Raw genomic sequence first — 19,044 nt, forward strand, 5'->3', positions numbered from 1 at the left:
ATTTCTGGAGGGGAAGGTTAAAGGGAAGAGAACGAAGCTTGTTAAACGTAGGTGTGACCTACTGTGGTAAACACCTAGTGTGAATTAAAAAGAGGGGACACATATTTTGATTCCGTTTCTACTCCCTTCCCCCGATGCTAACGGAGCAGGTGACAGTCTCCCAGGGACCACTCCTCAGCAGTCCGCGGGTCTCGGCCGGAGCCGAGTCATTGAACACACCTGTGCGCCAGCGAACCCTGGCGCAGGGTCCACGCCCCCTCCCCCCGTGTTTTTATTTTCCGGGCGTCAACTGTCGGTCTCGCACGTCTCTCCTGAGAACTACCGAGTAGGTCGGGCCTGCCTGTGGTAAGCGTCCCCCTCACCCCTCATCCCCCCAACCTGGCCCCGGGAACCGAGATACCCCTGCCCGAGCCTGGCTGCGGGCCGGCAGGTGGCCGAGACGCCACTCGGCGGGCGGCCTGCTGGGCCCGGCGGCCGGCCAGCCGCGAACTGGAGGAGCCTCGCGGGCGCGTCCCGGGCCTCCGGGCCGCAGGGGGCCGCTGTGACCCGCCTGCGCCCCTGCCGCGCCGAAGGCGGGGAGCCGGGTTTTGGGGGAGAACTGGAAAGCCGAGGGTAGCCGAGCGGGGCGGGCGCTCTGGAGCGGCGGGTCCTCGGGCTGCCGTCCGCTCCGCCAGAACCACCGAGCAGCCGAGCCGGGGCCCGCCGCCCTCCTCCTCCATGAGGCCCGAGTGAGGCGCGGCGGCTATAGCCGACCCGCGGCGCCTTCCCCCCGCGTCCTATCGCGAGCGCAGCGGCAGCGGCCCCTGGAGGAGGAGGCGGAGGAGGAGGAGCATGTCGGACGGTTTCGATCGGGCCCCAGGTGCTGGTCGGGGCCGGAGCCGGGGCCTGGGCCGCGGAGGGGGCGGGCCTGAGGGCGGCGGTTTCCCGAACGGAGCGGGGCCTGCTGAGCGGGCGCGGCACCAGCCGCCGCAACCCAAAGCCCCGGGCTTCCTGCAGCCACCGCCGCTGCGCCAGCCCAGGACGACCCCGCCGCCAGGGGCCCAGTGCGAGGTCCCCGCCAGCCCCCAGCGGCCTTCCCGGCCCGGGGCGCTCCCAGGTACGGAGCAGCTCTAAGGGCCCCAGTCCTCCTTGGCGAACGCTTCCCCACGGCCCTCCACGCGTGCCGAGGCCCGACGCGCTGTCTGCGGTCCCCACCCCCGGTTCCCCGAAAGCATTCCCCGAGAGGGCCGCGTGACCGGGTAGGGACGGGCCCGGAACCGGGTTTGGAAGGTGTCTGCTGGAATCCTTTGTGCGCCTGGCTGGGGGAGGGGCCGGGTGCGCGGTCTCGGAGTTCGCGGTCCCGGAGTTCGCGGTCCCGGGAGGAAGTGAAAATCGCCTTCCCTCAGCAGCCCTCTAAAGCGAGACCCTAGCGAGTAACCACCTCTTTTCCACCGACCCCTTTAAAACGACAGAGAGGAAAAAAGCTCGCAAGCACTCATTTGAGAGGCAGGTATGCCCATAACGGAGTCACAGCAAGTCTATTGTTCCTTTTTGTAGGCTGTCTGTACACATTCCGGCGATAACCATGAATTTCATGATGGTTCCTATTTAACTCTTAAAAACAGACGCTTTTCAGATGGTTTTTCAGTATATAGCAAGTTGCTGTACAAAGGAAAGAATGCATCTGACGCCCCGTTTTTTTTTTCTTTTGCAGAGCAAACGAGGCCCCTGAGAGCTCCACCTAGTTCACAGGATAAAATCCCACAGCAGAACTCGGAGTCAGCAATGGCTAAGCCCCAGGTGGTTGTAGCTCCTGTATTAATGTCTAAGCTGTCTGTGAATGCCCCTGAATTTTACCCTTCAGGTTATTCTTCCAGTTACACAGTAAGTACACCCTTTTTCCTACAACTCTGGGTTAATTTACTGGAATAATGTGGTTGTTACTTTGTTAATCAGAGTATGTTTGTGCTTTCTGTACTACACGTAAAAAAAATTTTTTATTGTGAATGTTTTGAATTATTGAACTCAGAAGGAAACAAAGCTGATTCAGAAATACATTTTGTAGTTATATTCAAGGTATTAGAATGTAAGCTTGAGATACACATCTGTGTTCTTGTTTCTAGTGATTATTCCATTATGTTAAAATAGACATAGTTTTGATCCTAATTATTGTATGCAGAAATGTCCTACGGGGTTGTGATAAAGTATTTACATAGGTATAAAGAACGTTTAAACTTTCAGTTTTTCTTTGTCACTTATATAACAACTTTAAAAAATAGTCACTTTTCTTAAATAGCCATACAAAGCGCAGTTGGAATATGTAGAAAGGAATTTGTTGTACTGGATAAACCCAGATGAGTAAATGCATAGGGATTAATTATAGAGAAGTGGGAGGGAATCATTGGAGAAATGATTGATGATACTTTAGCTTAAATCCTGTCTTTCCTATCTTCTTAGTTTTATTGAAGTATAGCAGAGAATAGTGTACTTAAGTGTTAGCTCAGTCTCATAAAGTGAACACTCAACTAACCAGCATCCCAGTCAGGAAATAGAACATTATCAACATCCCGAAAACCCACTCTGTCTCCTTCCAGTTGTCCAAGTATAGCACTGTTTTGACTTCATAGGATAGTTTTGCCTGTGTTCAAAGTTTATATAAATAAAGTCATATAGAATATATTCTTTCTCACTTTCAATATCAAGATTACTCCATATTGTAGCATATAATTGGAGGTGACTTATTTTTATAACATTCCATTGCATGAATATATCCCATTTGTCTGTTGATGAACGTTGGTAGCTTTCACTCTTGGGTTATTGTGAATAGGGCACATTTTGTGTCTTGCTGGCTGTATGCCTTTATTTCTGTTTGGTATATACCAAGGTATGGAGTTGCTGGGAGTTAGGGTAGCCAGCTTTAGCAGAGACTGCCAAGTAGTTTTCCAGAGATTGTTCCACTGTACATTCTGAGTAGTGTATGATTTCCAGTTACTCTGCTTCCTGGTCGGCACTTGGTATTTTCTGTTTAACCATTCTGGTGGGCATATAGTATCTAGTTGTGGTTTTAATTTGTATTTCCCTTATAACTGATAATGACACACCTTTTTTATTACCTCTTTTTGGCTCTTCTTCCATATTTGACAGTAAAAGTATGGAAAAAGCTGTGTTCCATGTTTTAGATACTCCATGATTCTTATGCTGTATAGGAAAAAGCTTTGGGATTGGAAAGAAAAAGATACAGGCATAGCAGGAAAAGCAATTGATATGGGGTGAAAAAGGCCATCTATCGTGTAAGATAGAAATGAGAGCATCTTGAGTTCTTGCCAGAAAATTGTATTTAGCTCACACAGGAAAAGAACCATTAGAGCACTGTAAGAGGTTGAATAAACTCTTAAGGATGCTTGTTCTAGCAGCTACAAGCAGGTTCCCATTTATTTTCTTCCCTATTGACTTGGGCTGTTTTATGATGGAGGGATACAGGGGTGTGTTTGTGTATGTAATAATCGTGTACCAACTATTTTTACGTGGTTCAAGTGACTTTGGGACTGTCGAGCAGTATATAAAGTCATGTTAGTCCACCTACTTTGAGCCACTGCATCTTTTAGGCATTCGTTGCCATCCTCTAATAGATCAGCACCTCCTGTGCTCAATTTACCAAAACAGATTGCAGCCTGGCACCTGGAAACCTGTGTGGCCTGCAGGTGTCTTCTCTAGCCCTGAATGGGTTTGTTTTTTCTTTAAGTTGTTTTATTTAATTAACCAATACCTAAATTAGATATTAGAAACTTGAATGTTCTGGTTTGTCATAAAATCTGGCCTTAGTGGACTGGCATTTTGATACAGCAAAAATTGGTGGGAGCTGAGTAGAGGCATTCTCTTTAGATGGAGTCTATGAGCTCTAATTTGCTTTCTGGCTTATTTCATTCATTTGTAATCTACCTGAATTCTACAGGCATTCAGGCTTACTACCCCTGTTCTGGTATATTCTCTAGCCTTACTGGTTTACCCTAATCTTTACCCATAGTTAAGGCTAAGAGAGTTTTTCTCAATCCAATTAGTCACAGAACAGCAGGATCCTTTTTTCCCCCGACTCTTAGGATAAGCTCCTGTTGCAAAGGAAACGTTTCCTTTTAGTAGCCATAATCCAAAGTTAGCTACATTCACTCATTCAACAAATAGTCAAGTACTTATCATGAGTCAAGCACCGGTGATACAGCAACAAACAAAATGGACAGAAATTCCTGTCTTCATGGAGTCTCTATTCTAGTAGTCTCCTGGCTCAGTTTCCAGACATTTATTGAATCTGCTTTTGTTCTACACATGAAAATCTATTTCCTGGTATCCTTTTTCTAACAGCCTTTATGGTAGTCTTCTGCTGTGCTTTCTTAACTCTTTCAAGGCACCAAGCCCTTTTATCTTCAGTTCTTCCTCTAATCCTGCTGCTAGAATTTCCTACTTTCCATGTCTTCTTACCAGTGAGTTGCTATATCCATTTATCCCTGGCCATTGTTTCTTCTCAGACAAACCATTATGACTTGAATATTTGTCACAGTTCACTTACCAGAGCCAAAAATTTAACATAGGAATTCATAAAGCATTGATTAAGAGACAGAAGTCCCCTTCCTCCCCTGCAAAAAAACGAGCTTTTTTTCTAACAGAATCCCTCTTCAAGTTACTTCCCAGTTTTCCTTCTGCCTTGCAGTAGTATCATTCTCCAATAGGTAAAATTATTCACTGTCTCTCACTGTTCAGACCTCTGCAGTCTGATCTCCCTAATTGTATTGATACTATTTTTGTGACTGATGTTCTTCCGATTTTTAGATTTATCTTCCTAAATCTCATTTTAAAACTTTGAGCACTGTAGGATCTATTCAGTTTATAAATCCCCATGTGCCAGGTCCTGTGCTAGGTGCAAAGGTACCTTTTTAGTCTATCAGAAGCTCCCTCCCATTTTTTTAAGAACTAAGTATTTGAGGTACTAGTTTTGTTCTTTTTTCTCTCTGAGTATAATCTCCTTCACTCCCGAGACTCTGCAATGATAATTCTCTTCCAGATTTCAACCTATGAATTTATTCTGTAGCATTTGTTGTTATGAGCACCTCTTCTCCCCCTACCTCTTTGGCTTCTGTGGCAGTACTTTCTTTATCCTCCCAATTTGCAGATCATTGCTTTTCCCCTCAGATGACAGTTGGTGACATTCTTTCTTCCATTTTATTACCTCCTTTGCTAATCCCGCCTATTCCATAGAATCTATCACTTATTTATGTGCTAATAACCCTGACATCTAATTATTCCTTTGAACTCTAGTGAACTCTAGGCATACGTTTTCATTTATTTGACCACTTCTTGAGGACCTCACATTCAAATGCAAGTATAAAATCTATACACAGTGTAAGAATTATTTATCTCATGCGAATCTCTTCTAACTAGCTGCTTACACTAAGAACTTGGTGGCATATTGACTCACCTCTCCTGCACACCCTTGCCTTAAATCAATCCAGCTAGCTAAAGTAGTCGTGACTATATTCACTCTCTGTAGTGTCTGATCAGTTTTCTTTTATTCCCACGGTTCTGTAATAGGTTCTCATCTCTTGACAATGTATATAGAGTACCTACCACGAAAAAGTACATTTTCTATTTCTCCCAATCTCCCATAGAATTCTAAGAAAAATAAAACTTGAAAATATCCCTGTTTGGAAGCCATTTGACTCCACATTGAAGACTGAAGAAATTTGTGGCTTTAAAAAATCTGGTGCTAGAGAAGTAATGCAGGCTTTGATTCAAACACGTTGGAGTGCCTGTCTGTTCCAAATACTCTATGCCTCCTTTTTTTGCTTAAAATGGCAGGCTCTGGATCCTCTGTTCTGCTATATTCAGAGCAGTTCTACTTTCTTCTTTTACTGATCAGATTTTACATTTTCTTAAAAGAGAGTTCTGTTGACTTAAAAAAAAAAAAAAAGATTGCAAATCAGCGCTCTAAGCAGCATTTTTGCCACAAAGAATGACATTTGATGGAAACAGAAATTAGTACTTTCAGCTGGGACCCGTACCTTTGCCTTTCTGCTGTTCCTTGTCATTAATAGTGGTAGGATACTACAAGTCTGTAAAACTAGTAACTGTATATCAAAAACTTAAGACTAATTTTTAGTTATAAAATTCACGCATGTATGTAGTTAACATTAAGTATATGAATGTGTACAATTATGCCTAACTGCTTTCACAATTTTATAATGTCAGTATTTATAATGGGAACATTTTCTCACTCTAGAGGTAAGTACTGTTGTCTCTTGTTTTCTTAAATGGCTATAATATTCCGTTATACAGATATATGATAATGTATTTAACCAATTCCTTGTTAATGGATTGTTACGTGGATTTTTTGGCAATGAACATCTTTGTACATAAAATTGGGTTTTAAGCTTTTGTCCTTTATTTTGAGTTTCACATAGAGGTTAAAAAATAGGCTTTGTTCTGCGCTCAGTTCTTCTAATCAGTTTTGTGACCATGCACAGTCACTTAAGTTGGTGCATGGTCCTTCCTTGTTCAAACCCTCTTTCCCCCATCCTGTTTTTCCTACTTCCTTAAGAGCCAGTTTCCTTAATTTGGCCCCCAAAGCCCTCTAAGATCTCCTTATCTGCCTCATTGACCTCATTAGTTACCACCCATCCTCAGTTTCTGTATTCTAGTTATTGTCTTTTTCAAAGTTATTAGGCCTCCTTGGGGCCTGTGTGCTTCTTGTGCCCATAGAAAGAGAGTATCTTTCCTTAGATATTTGTATGGCTGGATCTTTTTTTCTTTCTTAGTTTATATATTAACTCTAAGAATCTTTACTTGGCTTTTTGCTTTTTTTTTTTTTTTGTAGTATATTTCAACTTCTGAATGTGTCTTCCATCATGGGGTATAAGCTCCATGAGAGGAGAGCCTTGTCTGCTTTATTCATGGCAGATATTCATGTCATGGCAGTATCCCATCCCCTAAGACAGTCTTTGGCACTTAGTAGGTACTCAGCAGCCACACCATTTTGAATGAATAACCAAAGTGACTTAACTACTCTGTGCCTGTTTCTTCTATGCAGGGAGGATAGTAATGCTTACCTCAAAATGTTCTAGGTTAAACAAGATGCAGGCAAAGCCCTTATGGTGTCTATCACATATCATATATGCAGCTGGTGGCTATTAGCTTATTAACTGGAGTACCATCCTAGGTGCCAAGAAATACAGGCTTTTATCATTCATTTTGGATGCTTTTTATACTTTAGTCCCTTTATGTATGAATACATGGCTGTTGCATTTGGAATATGACTCAGTATTCTCCTAGAAATTTAAAATGTAATTCATTTGTTGAACATTCTGTGCTTTACTATGTGCTCTTCACCAATCTAGGTGAATTTGATTAATTCACTTAATCCTCAGAGTCACAGTGATAATATTTATGATTAGTAAATAAATTCATCAACATTAATACCTCCTATTATAGTAGAATGTTTAACTTGAATTCAAATGCGTGACAAAAATCTAATGTATTAGAGTTTATCCTTCTATTCAGTGAACACTATATGTGAATGAAAAAGGCACATGAATCTGCTATTTCTGCAGCTGGTTTTACTTCCTGACTGCCTCTCATAGTACATGCAACTTTTGCTAAGTATCACTTCAGTCTCTGAAGATACATAGGCCGGGCATGGTGGCTCTCGCCTGTAATCCCAGCACTTTGGGAGGCTGAGTTGGGTGGATCATTTGAGGTCAGGAGTTCGAGACCATCCTGATCAACATGGCGAAACCCCGTCTCCTCTAAAAATACAAAAAAAAAAAATTAGCTGGGCCTGGTGGTACATGCCTGTAGTCCCAGCTACTCCGGGAGGCTGAGGCAGGAGAATTGCTTGAACCTGGGAGGCAGAGGTTGCAGTGAGCCAAGATCTTGCCACTGTACTCCAGCCTGGGTGACAGAGCGAGACTCCATCTCAAAAAATAAAAATAAGAAATAAAGATAAAATAAAAAGTGTACAACATGACCTCCAAATGGTGGTCATTTGAAGTGGTAGCACTATAGTGGTCCATATTCATGCTGCTGACAAACACATACCCGAGACTGGGAAGAAAAAGAGATTTAATTGGACTTACAGTTCCACAAGGCTGGGGAAGCCTCAGAATCATGGCGGGAGGTGAAAGGCACATCTTACATGGCCGCAGCAAGAGAAAAATGAGGAAAAAGCAAAAGCGGAAACCCCTGATAAACCCATCAGATCTTGTGAGACTTATTCACTATGACAAGAATAGCACCGGAAAGATTGGCCCCATTGATTCAATTACCTCCCTCCTGGGTCCCTCCCACAACACATGGGAATTCTGGGAGATACAATTCAAGTTGAGATTTAGGTGGGGACACAGCCAAACCATATCAAGCACCAACAGTAAAGGAACAAGTGGACAATTGGCAATGTTGGTCTTTCTCCTAAGACTGTGTCCTGGGCCAGGCGCAGTGGCCTGTAATCCCAGCACTTTGGGAGGCCAAGGTGGGGGAATCACCTGAAGTCAGAGTTTGAGACCAGCCTGGCCAACATGGTGAAACCCTGTCTCTACTAAAAATACAAAAATTAGCCAGGCATGGTGGTGCATGCCTGTAATCCCAGCTACTTGAGAGGCTGAGATACAGGAATAGCTTGAACCCGGGAGGCGGAGGTTGCAGTGAGCCAAGATTGCACCACTGCACTCCAGCCTGGGCGACAGAACAAGACTGTCTCAAAGAAAAAAAAAGACTGTCTTTCTCCAACATAGAGCATTTCTAAGGGTGTTTTGACCATGTATGACTTTTTTTTTCTTCTATGCACTCACTGACTTTAGAACTTAACCCCTTCACAAAATGCTTCTGTTTTGTAGTCATAACTTTTTTATGTGGCTTTTCATTTACTCTGTTTGGAGAAGGTTAAATTTCATACAAGCAGTGTAGTTATTATTAGATTTTAACTGTTTGGTAAACTTTAAAGCGCTTCGGGTGGTATTCCAGGTATTGAGATGTGAAAGTTGTTGCTCAAGTCTATTATCTTTTGTAAAACTCGCCCACTCAGCCTTCTGCCATTAACGAAAAGGTTGGAAACTGCCAAAGGTGACAGTGGTGGAAACAACATTAGCTGGAAACTACTGCTGCTATCAAGGTTTTGTTAGCAACCTGGATGTAGCAGCCAAAAGGTCTCCTTCCATTTATACCGTGATGAAATTTTAGTTACTCTAGCAGCTTTATGGCATTTCTTTGCCCTTGGGGATTCACAGATGATAAACCTTATTAGGTTTTTGTTTTTGTTTCTTTTTCCCCAATAAAAAAGTTGTCAACATTTGCAGAAATACAGAGAATGGTATAATGAATCCTCATGGCCTCAACAGTAAGCTACATGTGGCCGTTCTTGTTTTTATATCCCTAGTCCATACTTCCCCTCCCACTTTGAAGCAAATCCTAGATCTTATTTCATTCGTAAGTGGATCAGATTCTTAATTTTTATATTGGCATTGTAGTGAAATATTGGTTTAAACTTTATTCCTCAGCCATCTTAGAAGTTGACCCAGAATGAGAAGACAATTCCCTATTTAGCTAAACAGAACCTTTCTGCTGTTAATTATAACACTTCAGCTTTTAGGCAAGGAAGAAAAATAGCTCAATTGACAATTATATTGATGAACATAAATTTTTATCATGTGAGGGATCTTTAAAAAAGCATTTGTGCTAGAGACATACCACCTTGTGTGTTTTAGCCAGTTGCACAGATTAAATTTTTTTTTTCATTTTTGATCTGTAGGAATCCTATGAGGATGGTTGTGAGGATTATCCTACTCTATCAGAATATGTTCAGGATTTTTTGAATCATCTTACAGAGCAGCCTGGCAGTTTTGAAACTGAAATTGAACAGTTTGCAGAGACCCTGAATGGTTGCGTTACAACAGATGATGCTTTGCAAGAACTTGTGGAACTCATCTATCAACAGGTATGTTGGCTTATAGCATGCAATGACCTTCAGATAGCTTCCTTGAAGCCCAAGGATAGTGGCTACTCCTTGAGGGAGACCAGATTCATGATCACCTGCCTCCACACTTACTCTTTATAGTTTCTGGGAGTTCTAAGTCTGTCTTGTATAAAACTCTTATAGTTAGGGATCCAAGGGTAGAGCCAGACAGGATTACAAGTTCACATGTGTAGTCAAGGTTCAATATAGGCAATATTCACCTGTTTAGCCAAAGCTCTATACAAGCAGTATAGTATAGAAGGTGATATGGGCACTGAAAACGAAGGCTACATAAGTGTCACCCCCACCAAAACCCTGCCCCTTGTTTTGCAGGCTCTGAAATTAGCAGTACCAGAAAAGACTGCAATTCTTTTCCCCTATGTGTTGAATTGAATAGTAGTATTAGAGTAGGGGAGGAAAAAAATTGAGAGAATTTGCTTGCCTCATAAGTAGGTCTTTAAAAAAAGAAAGCCAAACCATAAAATGTCTTGTCTTAACATTTCTGCTTGCCTTTGCTTTCTTTTAAAATTTAAGGATTTCATCTTAATTCCTCGAAAGTCTAATTTAGTCAGTTGAAATTGTTTCATTATACAACGTTTAGTTTTTATCCCAGCATATTGGTCATTAACATATTAACGCTTTTTTTTTTTTTTTTTTTTTTTTTTGATATGGAGTCTTGCCCTGTCTCCCAGGCTGGAGTGCAGTGGCGCAGTCTCAGCTCCCTGCAACCTCCGCCTCCCGGGTTCAAGCGATTCTCCTGCGTCAGTCTCCCGGGTAGCTGAGATTACAGGTGTGCACCACCATGCCCAGCTAATTTTTGTATTTTTGATAGAGACAGGGTTCCACCGTGTTGACCGGGCTGGTCTCGAACTCCTGACCGCAAGTGATGTGCTTGCCTTGGTCTCCCAAAATGCTGGGATTTTACAGACATGAGCCGCTGCACCTGGCCTCATTAATGCTATTTTAAAAGTGAAAAATACAGTAGACAACACTGGCTTAACACAAAATTTCTTAGTCAGTGTGAGACTGGTCAAAAAAAATGGGCCATGATCAGAAATGTAAACTTTAGGTTCTTTAAGTCACTGTTACAAGAGCAACTCAAATTTGGAATATATGGAAGGGAGATTATAATGCAAATTAATGATTATTTTCTATCCTAATGTTTCATTTGGCTGCTTTTCCAAGTTATTCTGGATGGTTACTGGACCCCAGGATTACCTAGCCAACTGTCAGTTTTGAGGAAGCACCTGAGATGTTAGGAAGACAGAACTGCACTGTTTGTCCTCATTTCTGCTTTCTGCTGATAAATGGATTGAAAAGGAATATGAGATAAGAAAATGAAACAAATGTATTTATTTATTGTTGCCTTTCTGGCTTCCTCCACTATTTAGTTTCAGTTATTCAGTAGGCTGCGTAATTACACTTATTCAGGGCTGGACAAAGGGTCGGTAACCTGATAAGCTTCAACTATTTCTCTGATTGTCAAATATGTAGTCAGTATGTTTAATGTTTTAATATTCTATGATCAATGATGCATAGGTTTATCAATAGCTGCTAAGTTTCATTGAGGTAATTTATGGAAATTTACTCATAGCAACTAACAAGCGAGGAAGTATTACAAAAGATGATAGATTAGGCCAGGCGCAGTGGCTCATGTCTGTAATCCCAGCACTTTGGGAGGCCGAGGCGGGTGGATCACCTGAGGTCAGGAGTTCAAGACCAGCCTGACCAACATGGAGAAACCCCGTCTCTACTAAAAAAAAATACAAAATTAGCTGGGCTTGGTGGTGCATGCCTGTGATCCCAGCTACTCGGGAGGCTGAGGCAGGAGAATCGCTTGAACCCGGGAGGCGGAGGTTGCAGTGAGCCGAGATTGCGCCATTGCACTCCAGCTTGGGCAACGAGCGAAACTCTGAATCAAAAAAAAAAAATGACAGATTAAATACACATTCAACTCTGATATCTCCCAAACACCACTAAAATGATACTATGGGGATTTTTAAAAGGCGGAAGCTCATAGGGACAGAGAAGAGGAAAAGAAAAGCACTAGTTTTGAAGACTAGAAAGCAGGTGGGTGAGTGGTACCTGATTTGGCAGATCTAACGTTGAATTCCAAGCCAGTGGTGGTAAAGCTGAGAATCACCATGACTTACAGTGCAAAACCTAAAAGGTTCTAAAATAAGGATGGAATGAGGATAAAAGGATTGCTTGAGAATCTAAAAAGTTAGACCATCCAGATCTTTTTACACTGACCAGCCGGTTTGAAATTTTGTTGTAACCCTTCTTATGAAATTAACAAAGGACGTACTCTGTCAAAAAGAGGAGTTATGCCACGGATGAAGACATGGGAACCAGGAAAAGGAACTCTACAGGAGAGACTAAGTGAACTGTCCAGATGATGGTTCAAAGGAGATCTCAAAACAGTAGCAGCATGCATAGTAGGTCTGAAGCAGCCAGGCTTCACTGGACTAGGTCAGAAGGCTCCAGGAAAGACTTCCGTAATAAGATAAGCACACATGCTGTAAGATATAAGAAGAAATTTACAGAGTAGTGAGTTTAGGGATAAATCAATGAGAAGAATATAAAAGTGTAGTAAAAACTGAATCTAGGGAAAACAAAGTTGTGCAAAAAAAGGTAAAAGCAGTGTAATACATGGTTCAGCTATAAATGAAAACACAGCAAATGAATAAAATCATAACCATACTGTGATAGCAGGAAATAGTAGAGTGGGGTGAAATTAAGCAGGGTGAAAGCTAAAAGCTTATCTTCCATGATGGGAAACTGTAAGTTGAGTATCCCTTATCTGAAATGCTTGAGATTTCAAGCATTTCAGATGGATTTTTTCAGATTTAGCATATCCAGTATATAATGAGATACCTCAGGGAGGGTACCTAAGTATATTACAGCTGAAGGGGGTTGACAGGGTCTTTTTTCCTTTGGGGATGCTGAATAAATTATGTGTTGTACACCTGTGTTTTGACTGACCTGTCACATGAGGTCAGGTGTGGAATTTTCCACTTTTGGCATTATGTGGACACTCATATTTTCTGATTTTGGAGGATTTTAGATTTTTGGACAGGGATGCTCAAGTTGCAGTAAGAAATAACATCTAAACTGAAAAATTACATAGTGCGGAGATATGGGGGTTAAAACATTTTTAGCTGAAGAAGTCAAAAGTGGTTGTCTTTGGGAGTAAAACCGGGATGTAAGTAGGAAACTGTTGAATGACAGGCCTTATAGAACTTGTCTTTAAATCGTGTTATAACACTAAAAAGAAGCTAAAGGAAAACATGCAGTGCCAATAATGGGAAAAATGTAAGGGTGAACCAAGTCTTGGGTACCAGCTAAACATACATGATGTCAGGAGAAATCACTCTTTCTCCCTTAATGTGACATATACTGGCCCCATGTGAGCAAGGAAATAATTAGAAATAAAAGTTAGTAAGTAGACCCAACATGGAGTCAGAGGGGTAGCAGGACATTTGTTAGATCTAGATTCTATGTTCAATTACATTTGTGGCCAAGTCCCTTAGCTTTTTTTTTTTTTTTTTTTTTTTTTTTTTAAAGATGGGGGCTTTGTTTTGTCACCCAGACTAGAGTGCAGTGGCGTGACCACAGCTCACTGCAGCCTTGAACTCCTGCACTCAAGTGATCCTTCCACCTCAGCCTCCAGAGTAGCTGGGACTACGGTGCATGCTACCGTGCCCAGCTAATTTTAAAATTTTTTTATAGAGATGGTGGTCACACTGTGTTGACTAGGCTGGTCTTGAACTCATAGCCTCAAGCGATCCTCTGGCCTTGGCCTTCCAGAGTACTAGGATTACAGGCATGAGCCACTGTGCCCGACTTCTTAACCTTTTAATGTGTGTTTTCTTACCTAATATTAGATGGTAAACTATGTTCTCTACTATTCTTTAGAAATTGCAATTAAAGTTAAACTTGCTGAACACTGCTTCAGTTATATCAACAATCTTTGATGTGTAGTGTTTTCTTACTGTCTTTTTTTCTTTTCTGTTTTTAAGTAGCTTAGCTGTTTTCATTTCCCCTTTACCCAATCATTCTTGGAGTGTTTAAGTCTTAGTTGCTTGTGCCAGTTACCATTAATCACCTCTTTAAAGTCTAACTGAAGCTCAGGGAGGTTTACTGATGTCCAAAGTCATGAAGCAAAATGCCAGGGAATCTTGTCCTGGACTGCCATACACTAAAAAGTCTGTGCTTTCCTGCCCCAAGAAGCCCCACTGGTCAACAGTTTGGCAATATTCTCATTCATAATTGTCACTGTGCAGTTGAGGACATGTACAGATTTTCTGCAAAAAATGGGTTAGCATCAGGAGACATTATCTCTTCGCTTTCTTGTAGCCTCAGGTAACTGATGGGTTTTTTCTTTTTTTTGTACTTTTTTTGTACTTATTGTGGTTCTTGCTGTAAGGTTGGGAGGGAAAGTGAATTTAATTTCCTTAAGCCTAACAATAACAAAAGACTTGTATATATGGTCAGTTTGGGGAGTCAGTTTTTTCTTCTTTAGAATGTTGCTGTTAAGTATTTGCATTAATAATGATGTACCTATGTCATATAACACTTTTCTTCTTTTTAAAAGGCCACGTCTATCCCAAATTTCTCTTATATGGGAGCTCGCCTGTGTAATTACCTGTCCCATCATCTGACAATTAGCCCACAGAGTGGCAACTTCCGCCAATTGCTACTTCAAAGGTCAGTGTAAATGTGAAATTAAAGGAAAACTACTTCTAAATATACTAGAATTTGACCATTCCTCAGACCATATATTATAAAAAGCTGCAGGAAAGAATAGGGCAGCCTATTCTTATGTGCATTGTATTTGAAGTTTATAGTTCAATATACCAGTCTTTTTTCTGTAATGGTCTGTGAATTTGGTTTTGTGTTTAGAAAGATCTTTCCTTTTCCAAGATCTTAAAAATAAACACTTAAGTAATTCTTATTACTTTGGTAGCTTTGGTTTGAATAAGGATCTAATTTTATTTAGATTAGAATAAAAGTGAATAATCCATTTTTCCTTATTGATTTGAATTGCCACTTTTATCACACTTGCATTATTTGGGTTTTGATTCTGGATTTTCATTCCATTTATCACTTATTCTGTTCCTTTTTATTACCATACAATTCATACAATAGCTATTAAAAAGATTTTTTTTTTTTTTTGAGATGGTGTCTCACTTTGTCTCCCAGGCTGGAGTGCAGCAGCACGATCTTGGCTCACTGCAACCTCTGCCTCCCACAGGTTCAAGTGATTTTCCTGCCTCAGCCTACCCAGTAGCTGGGACTACAGGCACCCGCCACCATGCCCGGCTAATTTTTGTATTTTTAGTAGAGACGGGTTTCACCATGTTGGCTAGGCTGGTCTCAAACTCCTGATCTCATGTGATCCACCCACCTCAGCCTCCCAAAGTGCTGGGATTACAGGCATGAGCCACCCTGCACTGCCAAAAGCTATCATTTTAAAAAATATCTTAGGGTAATTAGTTTTTTGTTCTTTTGTGGAATTTTTTTTTTTTTTTTCCAAGACCGAGTCTTGCTCTGTCACCCAGGCTGGAGTGCAGTGGCTCAATCTTGGCTCACTGCAACCTGTACCTCTGAGGCTCAAGCGATTCTCGTGCCTCAGCCTCCCCAGTAGCTGGGATGATGAGTGCGTACCACCATGCCCAGCTAATTTTTGTATTTTTAGTAGAGATGGGGTTCACCATGTTGGCCAGGCTGGTCTCGAACTCCTGACCTCAAGTGATCCGCCCACCTCAGCCTCCCAAAGTGCTGGGATTACAGGCGTGAGCCACCACGCCCAGCCTGTCAAATATTCTTTGCTATGCTTGTTTTGTCTAATGAAGTTTAGAATCAGTGTTTGAAATTACACAAGTCTTGCTAGTATGTTAGATATTTTGGAGATAATACTCAATTTATAAGCTAATTTAGAGAAAATTAGTTTTCTTATAATTTGATGTCTTCAGTAACAAGGTTATCTTCAAGTTTATTATAGTTCGTCCATTAGTTTTTTAAGTGACTTTTAATGATTGCAAAGCATTCCATTGTGTGGTTAAACTGCAGTGGAACAGAATAAAGATTCTAGAAGTAGACCCCAGAGACCCTTGAAAATTCAAGCTGTTGATAAAAAGGATAAATTGTGCTGGTAGCATAACTGGATAGTCATTTGGGAAAAAAAGATGAGTTCCCATCTCACTCTCTGTGCTGAAATCCCAAATATGTCAGAGACTTATTAAAAGTGAAATGATAGGCGGGGCACAGTGGCTCATGCCTGTAATCCCAGTACTTTGGGAGGCTGAGGTGGGCGGCTCACCAGTTCAGGAGATTGAGGCCATCCTGGCTAACATGGTGAAACCCCATCTTTACTAAAATTACAAAAAAAACCCTAAAAATACAAACAAACAAACAAAAAGGCTGGGTGTGGTGGCGGGTACCTTTAGTCCCAGCTACTTGGGAGGCTGAGGCAGGAGAATGGCGTGAACCCGGGAGGCGGACCTTGCAGTGTGAGCCCGGATCACACCACTGCACTCCAGCCTGGGCGACAGAGCGAGACTCTGTCTCAAAAAAAAAAAAAAGTGAAATGATAAATGCTAAGTGGGAAATTGGCAAGTAAACAGAAATCTTGGCATGGTAAAGACCTTTTAAACAAGACATGATACCCACAGGCCCTAAAACAAGAGATTAATACATTTAGTTACATATTGATTGCAGCATTTTGGGGGGAAGGCATACATTTGTGAAGTAAAAATCAGATAGTGTATAACACATGGCAATGAGCTTATTTATTTAATACGAAAAGAGGGGCCTCTTGGGAATGAGTAAGAAAAAAATAGTATCTTTTTTTTTTTTTTTTTTTTTGAGACAGAGTCTCGCTCTGTCACCCCAGGCTGGAGTGCAGTGGCGCGCGATCTTGGCTCACTGCAAGCTCCGCCTCCGTTCACAGCATTCTCCTGCCTCAGCCTTCCTAGAAGCTGGGACTACAGGCACGCCCGCCACCAGGCCAGCTAATTTTTTGTATTTTTAGTAGAGACGGGGTTTCACCGTGTTAGCCAGGATGGTCTCGATCTGCTGACCTCGTGATCCGCCCGTCTCGGCCTCCCAAAGTGCTGGGATTACAGGGGTGAGTCACCGCGCCCGGCCGACTAGTATCTTTATAAAAATACTTGGAATGGGCTGGGCGCGGTGGCTCACGCCTGTAATCCCAGCACTTTGGGAGGCCGTGGCGGGCGGATCACGAGGTCAGGAGATCGAGACCATCCTGGCTAACCCGGAAACCCTGTCTCTACAAAAAATACAAAAAATTAGCCAGGCGTGGTGGCGGGCGCCTGTAGCCCAGCTACTCGGGAGGCTGAGGCAGGAGAATGGGGTGAACCCGGGAGGCGGAGCTTGCAGTGACCAGAGATCGCGCCACTGCACTCCAGCCTGGATGACAGAGCCAGACTCCGTATCAAAAATAATAATAATAATGAAAATACTTGGAATAGCCCCAAATAGATATAGATACAGTTCGGAAAAATACAAATGTCAAAGTTATAAAAAGATATCTAACCATACTTATAATTAAAGAAACACAAATTATAGCTTCTGTAAAGATTCAGAGTGGGTACTTGTAGGCGGTAGGACGCCAGGAATGCTCACTCATATTTTTCAGTGCTTCTCACCCCCGGCTGTGCCTTAGAGTTACCTAGATACTTAAAGCCGAGATCCTGTCTGAACCCTTTGAAATTCTGGTGTAATTAGACGAGGTGGAGCTAGGACATGGTTTTTTAAAGCTTCACAAGTGATTCTACTGTATAGCTATGATTGAGACCCACTCTTCTCATTGACTGTTAGCCACCATATGTGCTTCTGTAGTACTGTAATCCTGTCAAAAATAATGTGGAGAAATACTAGTGAGCTAACAAGTAAAAAGCAAAGCATAATTCTGCTACCCCTTTAAAAAATATATACATACTTTGAAAAAGATGGAACGGAAGTTACCTTCACAGCAGTTATCTCTCGTTTTTAGTAGTAGTACAGGTGACTTTGTTCTTTATCCTTTCTGTTTTAACCTTTCCAAAATAAACATACATTGCTTTTATAATTGAAAATCTTTAGCTTAAAAATTTGACTTTTCACCTAGTCAATTATGTAGGTATTTATGTTTGCATGTACATAATCATATCCTAACGTACAGTCTGTCATAGCATTTTATGAAAAAAAAGTTATTTCATCAACTCTTACCGACAAAGTTGTAACAGAAAAGCAGCCAACAGGTGTTTTTAAATAACTGATTTGGCATTAATTAACTGATCTCTTCCATTATTAACCAGAATGTACTATCTATAAATATCCCAACTTTTTTCTGATGAGGAATTTAATATGTACAAGATGATAACAAATATCTTACCACATTTGACTTAAACAGAAGATGTTGCTCAGTTAATATACCTCGTAAACATTGGAATTGGCCACGTAAGCACAGTAAGCTGTGCTGGGGTTTCGTGGTTGGCAAACTGACCCAGAGTCAATTACTGAACAAGAGGTAATTTATTTTTTCTTTATTAAAAATTGTTTACAAAGTCAACCTAAACTGGCTGCGTGGAAACCATTCAGTACCCATAGCTTTTCCCTTTGTCGTTAAAAGGAAAACTGTCATAACCAGTTTTGTGAAGCAAGTTACTTTCCCAGAGTTTTCTCACCTTATCAATAAAGATTAAAAATACTTAATAACAAAATGATAAACTTTTACAGTCCATTTAAAAAATCTATGTTAGTAACAATATCTGACACTGTAGTTCACTTATGAAGGCAGTGACAGGGTTATTGTGCCTAGTTTAGTTACCGTGTAGGAACTATGACTGACAATAAGCTCCAAGAAGAGGATTTCTTCTTTTTCTCATCTGTGTGAAGCAAATGGGTCAAGTCAGGGGCAAAGAGAGCAAGGAAAAATCAGTTATTTGAAGCTGTCAGTTTCATTGGAAATAGAAAACAAGTCCGGTGCTTTCTATATTGTGGTTTTAATGGGGGAATTTTTTCCTCACATTAGTACTTCTCTGATACGTATAATGGAAATTACAAGA

The 19,044-nt window shown here is 41.4% G+C and overlaps 1 protein-coding gene across 6 annotated transcripts in view; it reads left to right on the forward strand.

Moving 5' to 3' along the window:
• Positions 1-19,044, forward strand: part of PAIP1 (poly(A) binding protein interacting protein 1) — a 31,748-nt gene that overhangs the window by 231 nt on the left and 12,473 nt on the right. The window contains exons 1-4 of one of the 6 annotated variants that reach the window (XM_016953338.4): positions 7-345; positions 1,694-1,863; positions 9,767-9,952; positions 14,568-14,680. In XM_016953338.4, coding sequence (XP_016808827.1) covers positions 1,765-1,863; positions 9,767-9,952; positions 14,568-14,680 — 398 coding nt within the window. In that variant the 5' untranslated portion in view covers positions 7-345; positions 1,694-1,764. Of the gene's footprint in view, positions 1-6; positions 346-472; positions 1,490-1,693; positions 1,864-9,766; positions 9,953-14,567; positions 14,681-19,044 lie in introns of those variants that run through there. The other 5 variants (XM_016953337.4, XM_016953335.4, XM_016953339.4 and 2 more) reach the window with 5 other exon arrangements.

Source organism: Pan troglodytes, chromosome 4 (assembly GCF_028858775.2).
Source record: "Pan troglodytes isolate AG18354 chromosome 4, NHGRI_mPanTro3-v2.0_pri, whole genome shotgun sequence".
NCBI lineage: Eukaryota > Metazoa > Chordata > Mammalia > Primates > Hominidae > Pan > Pan troglodytes.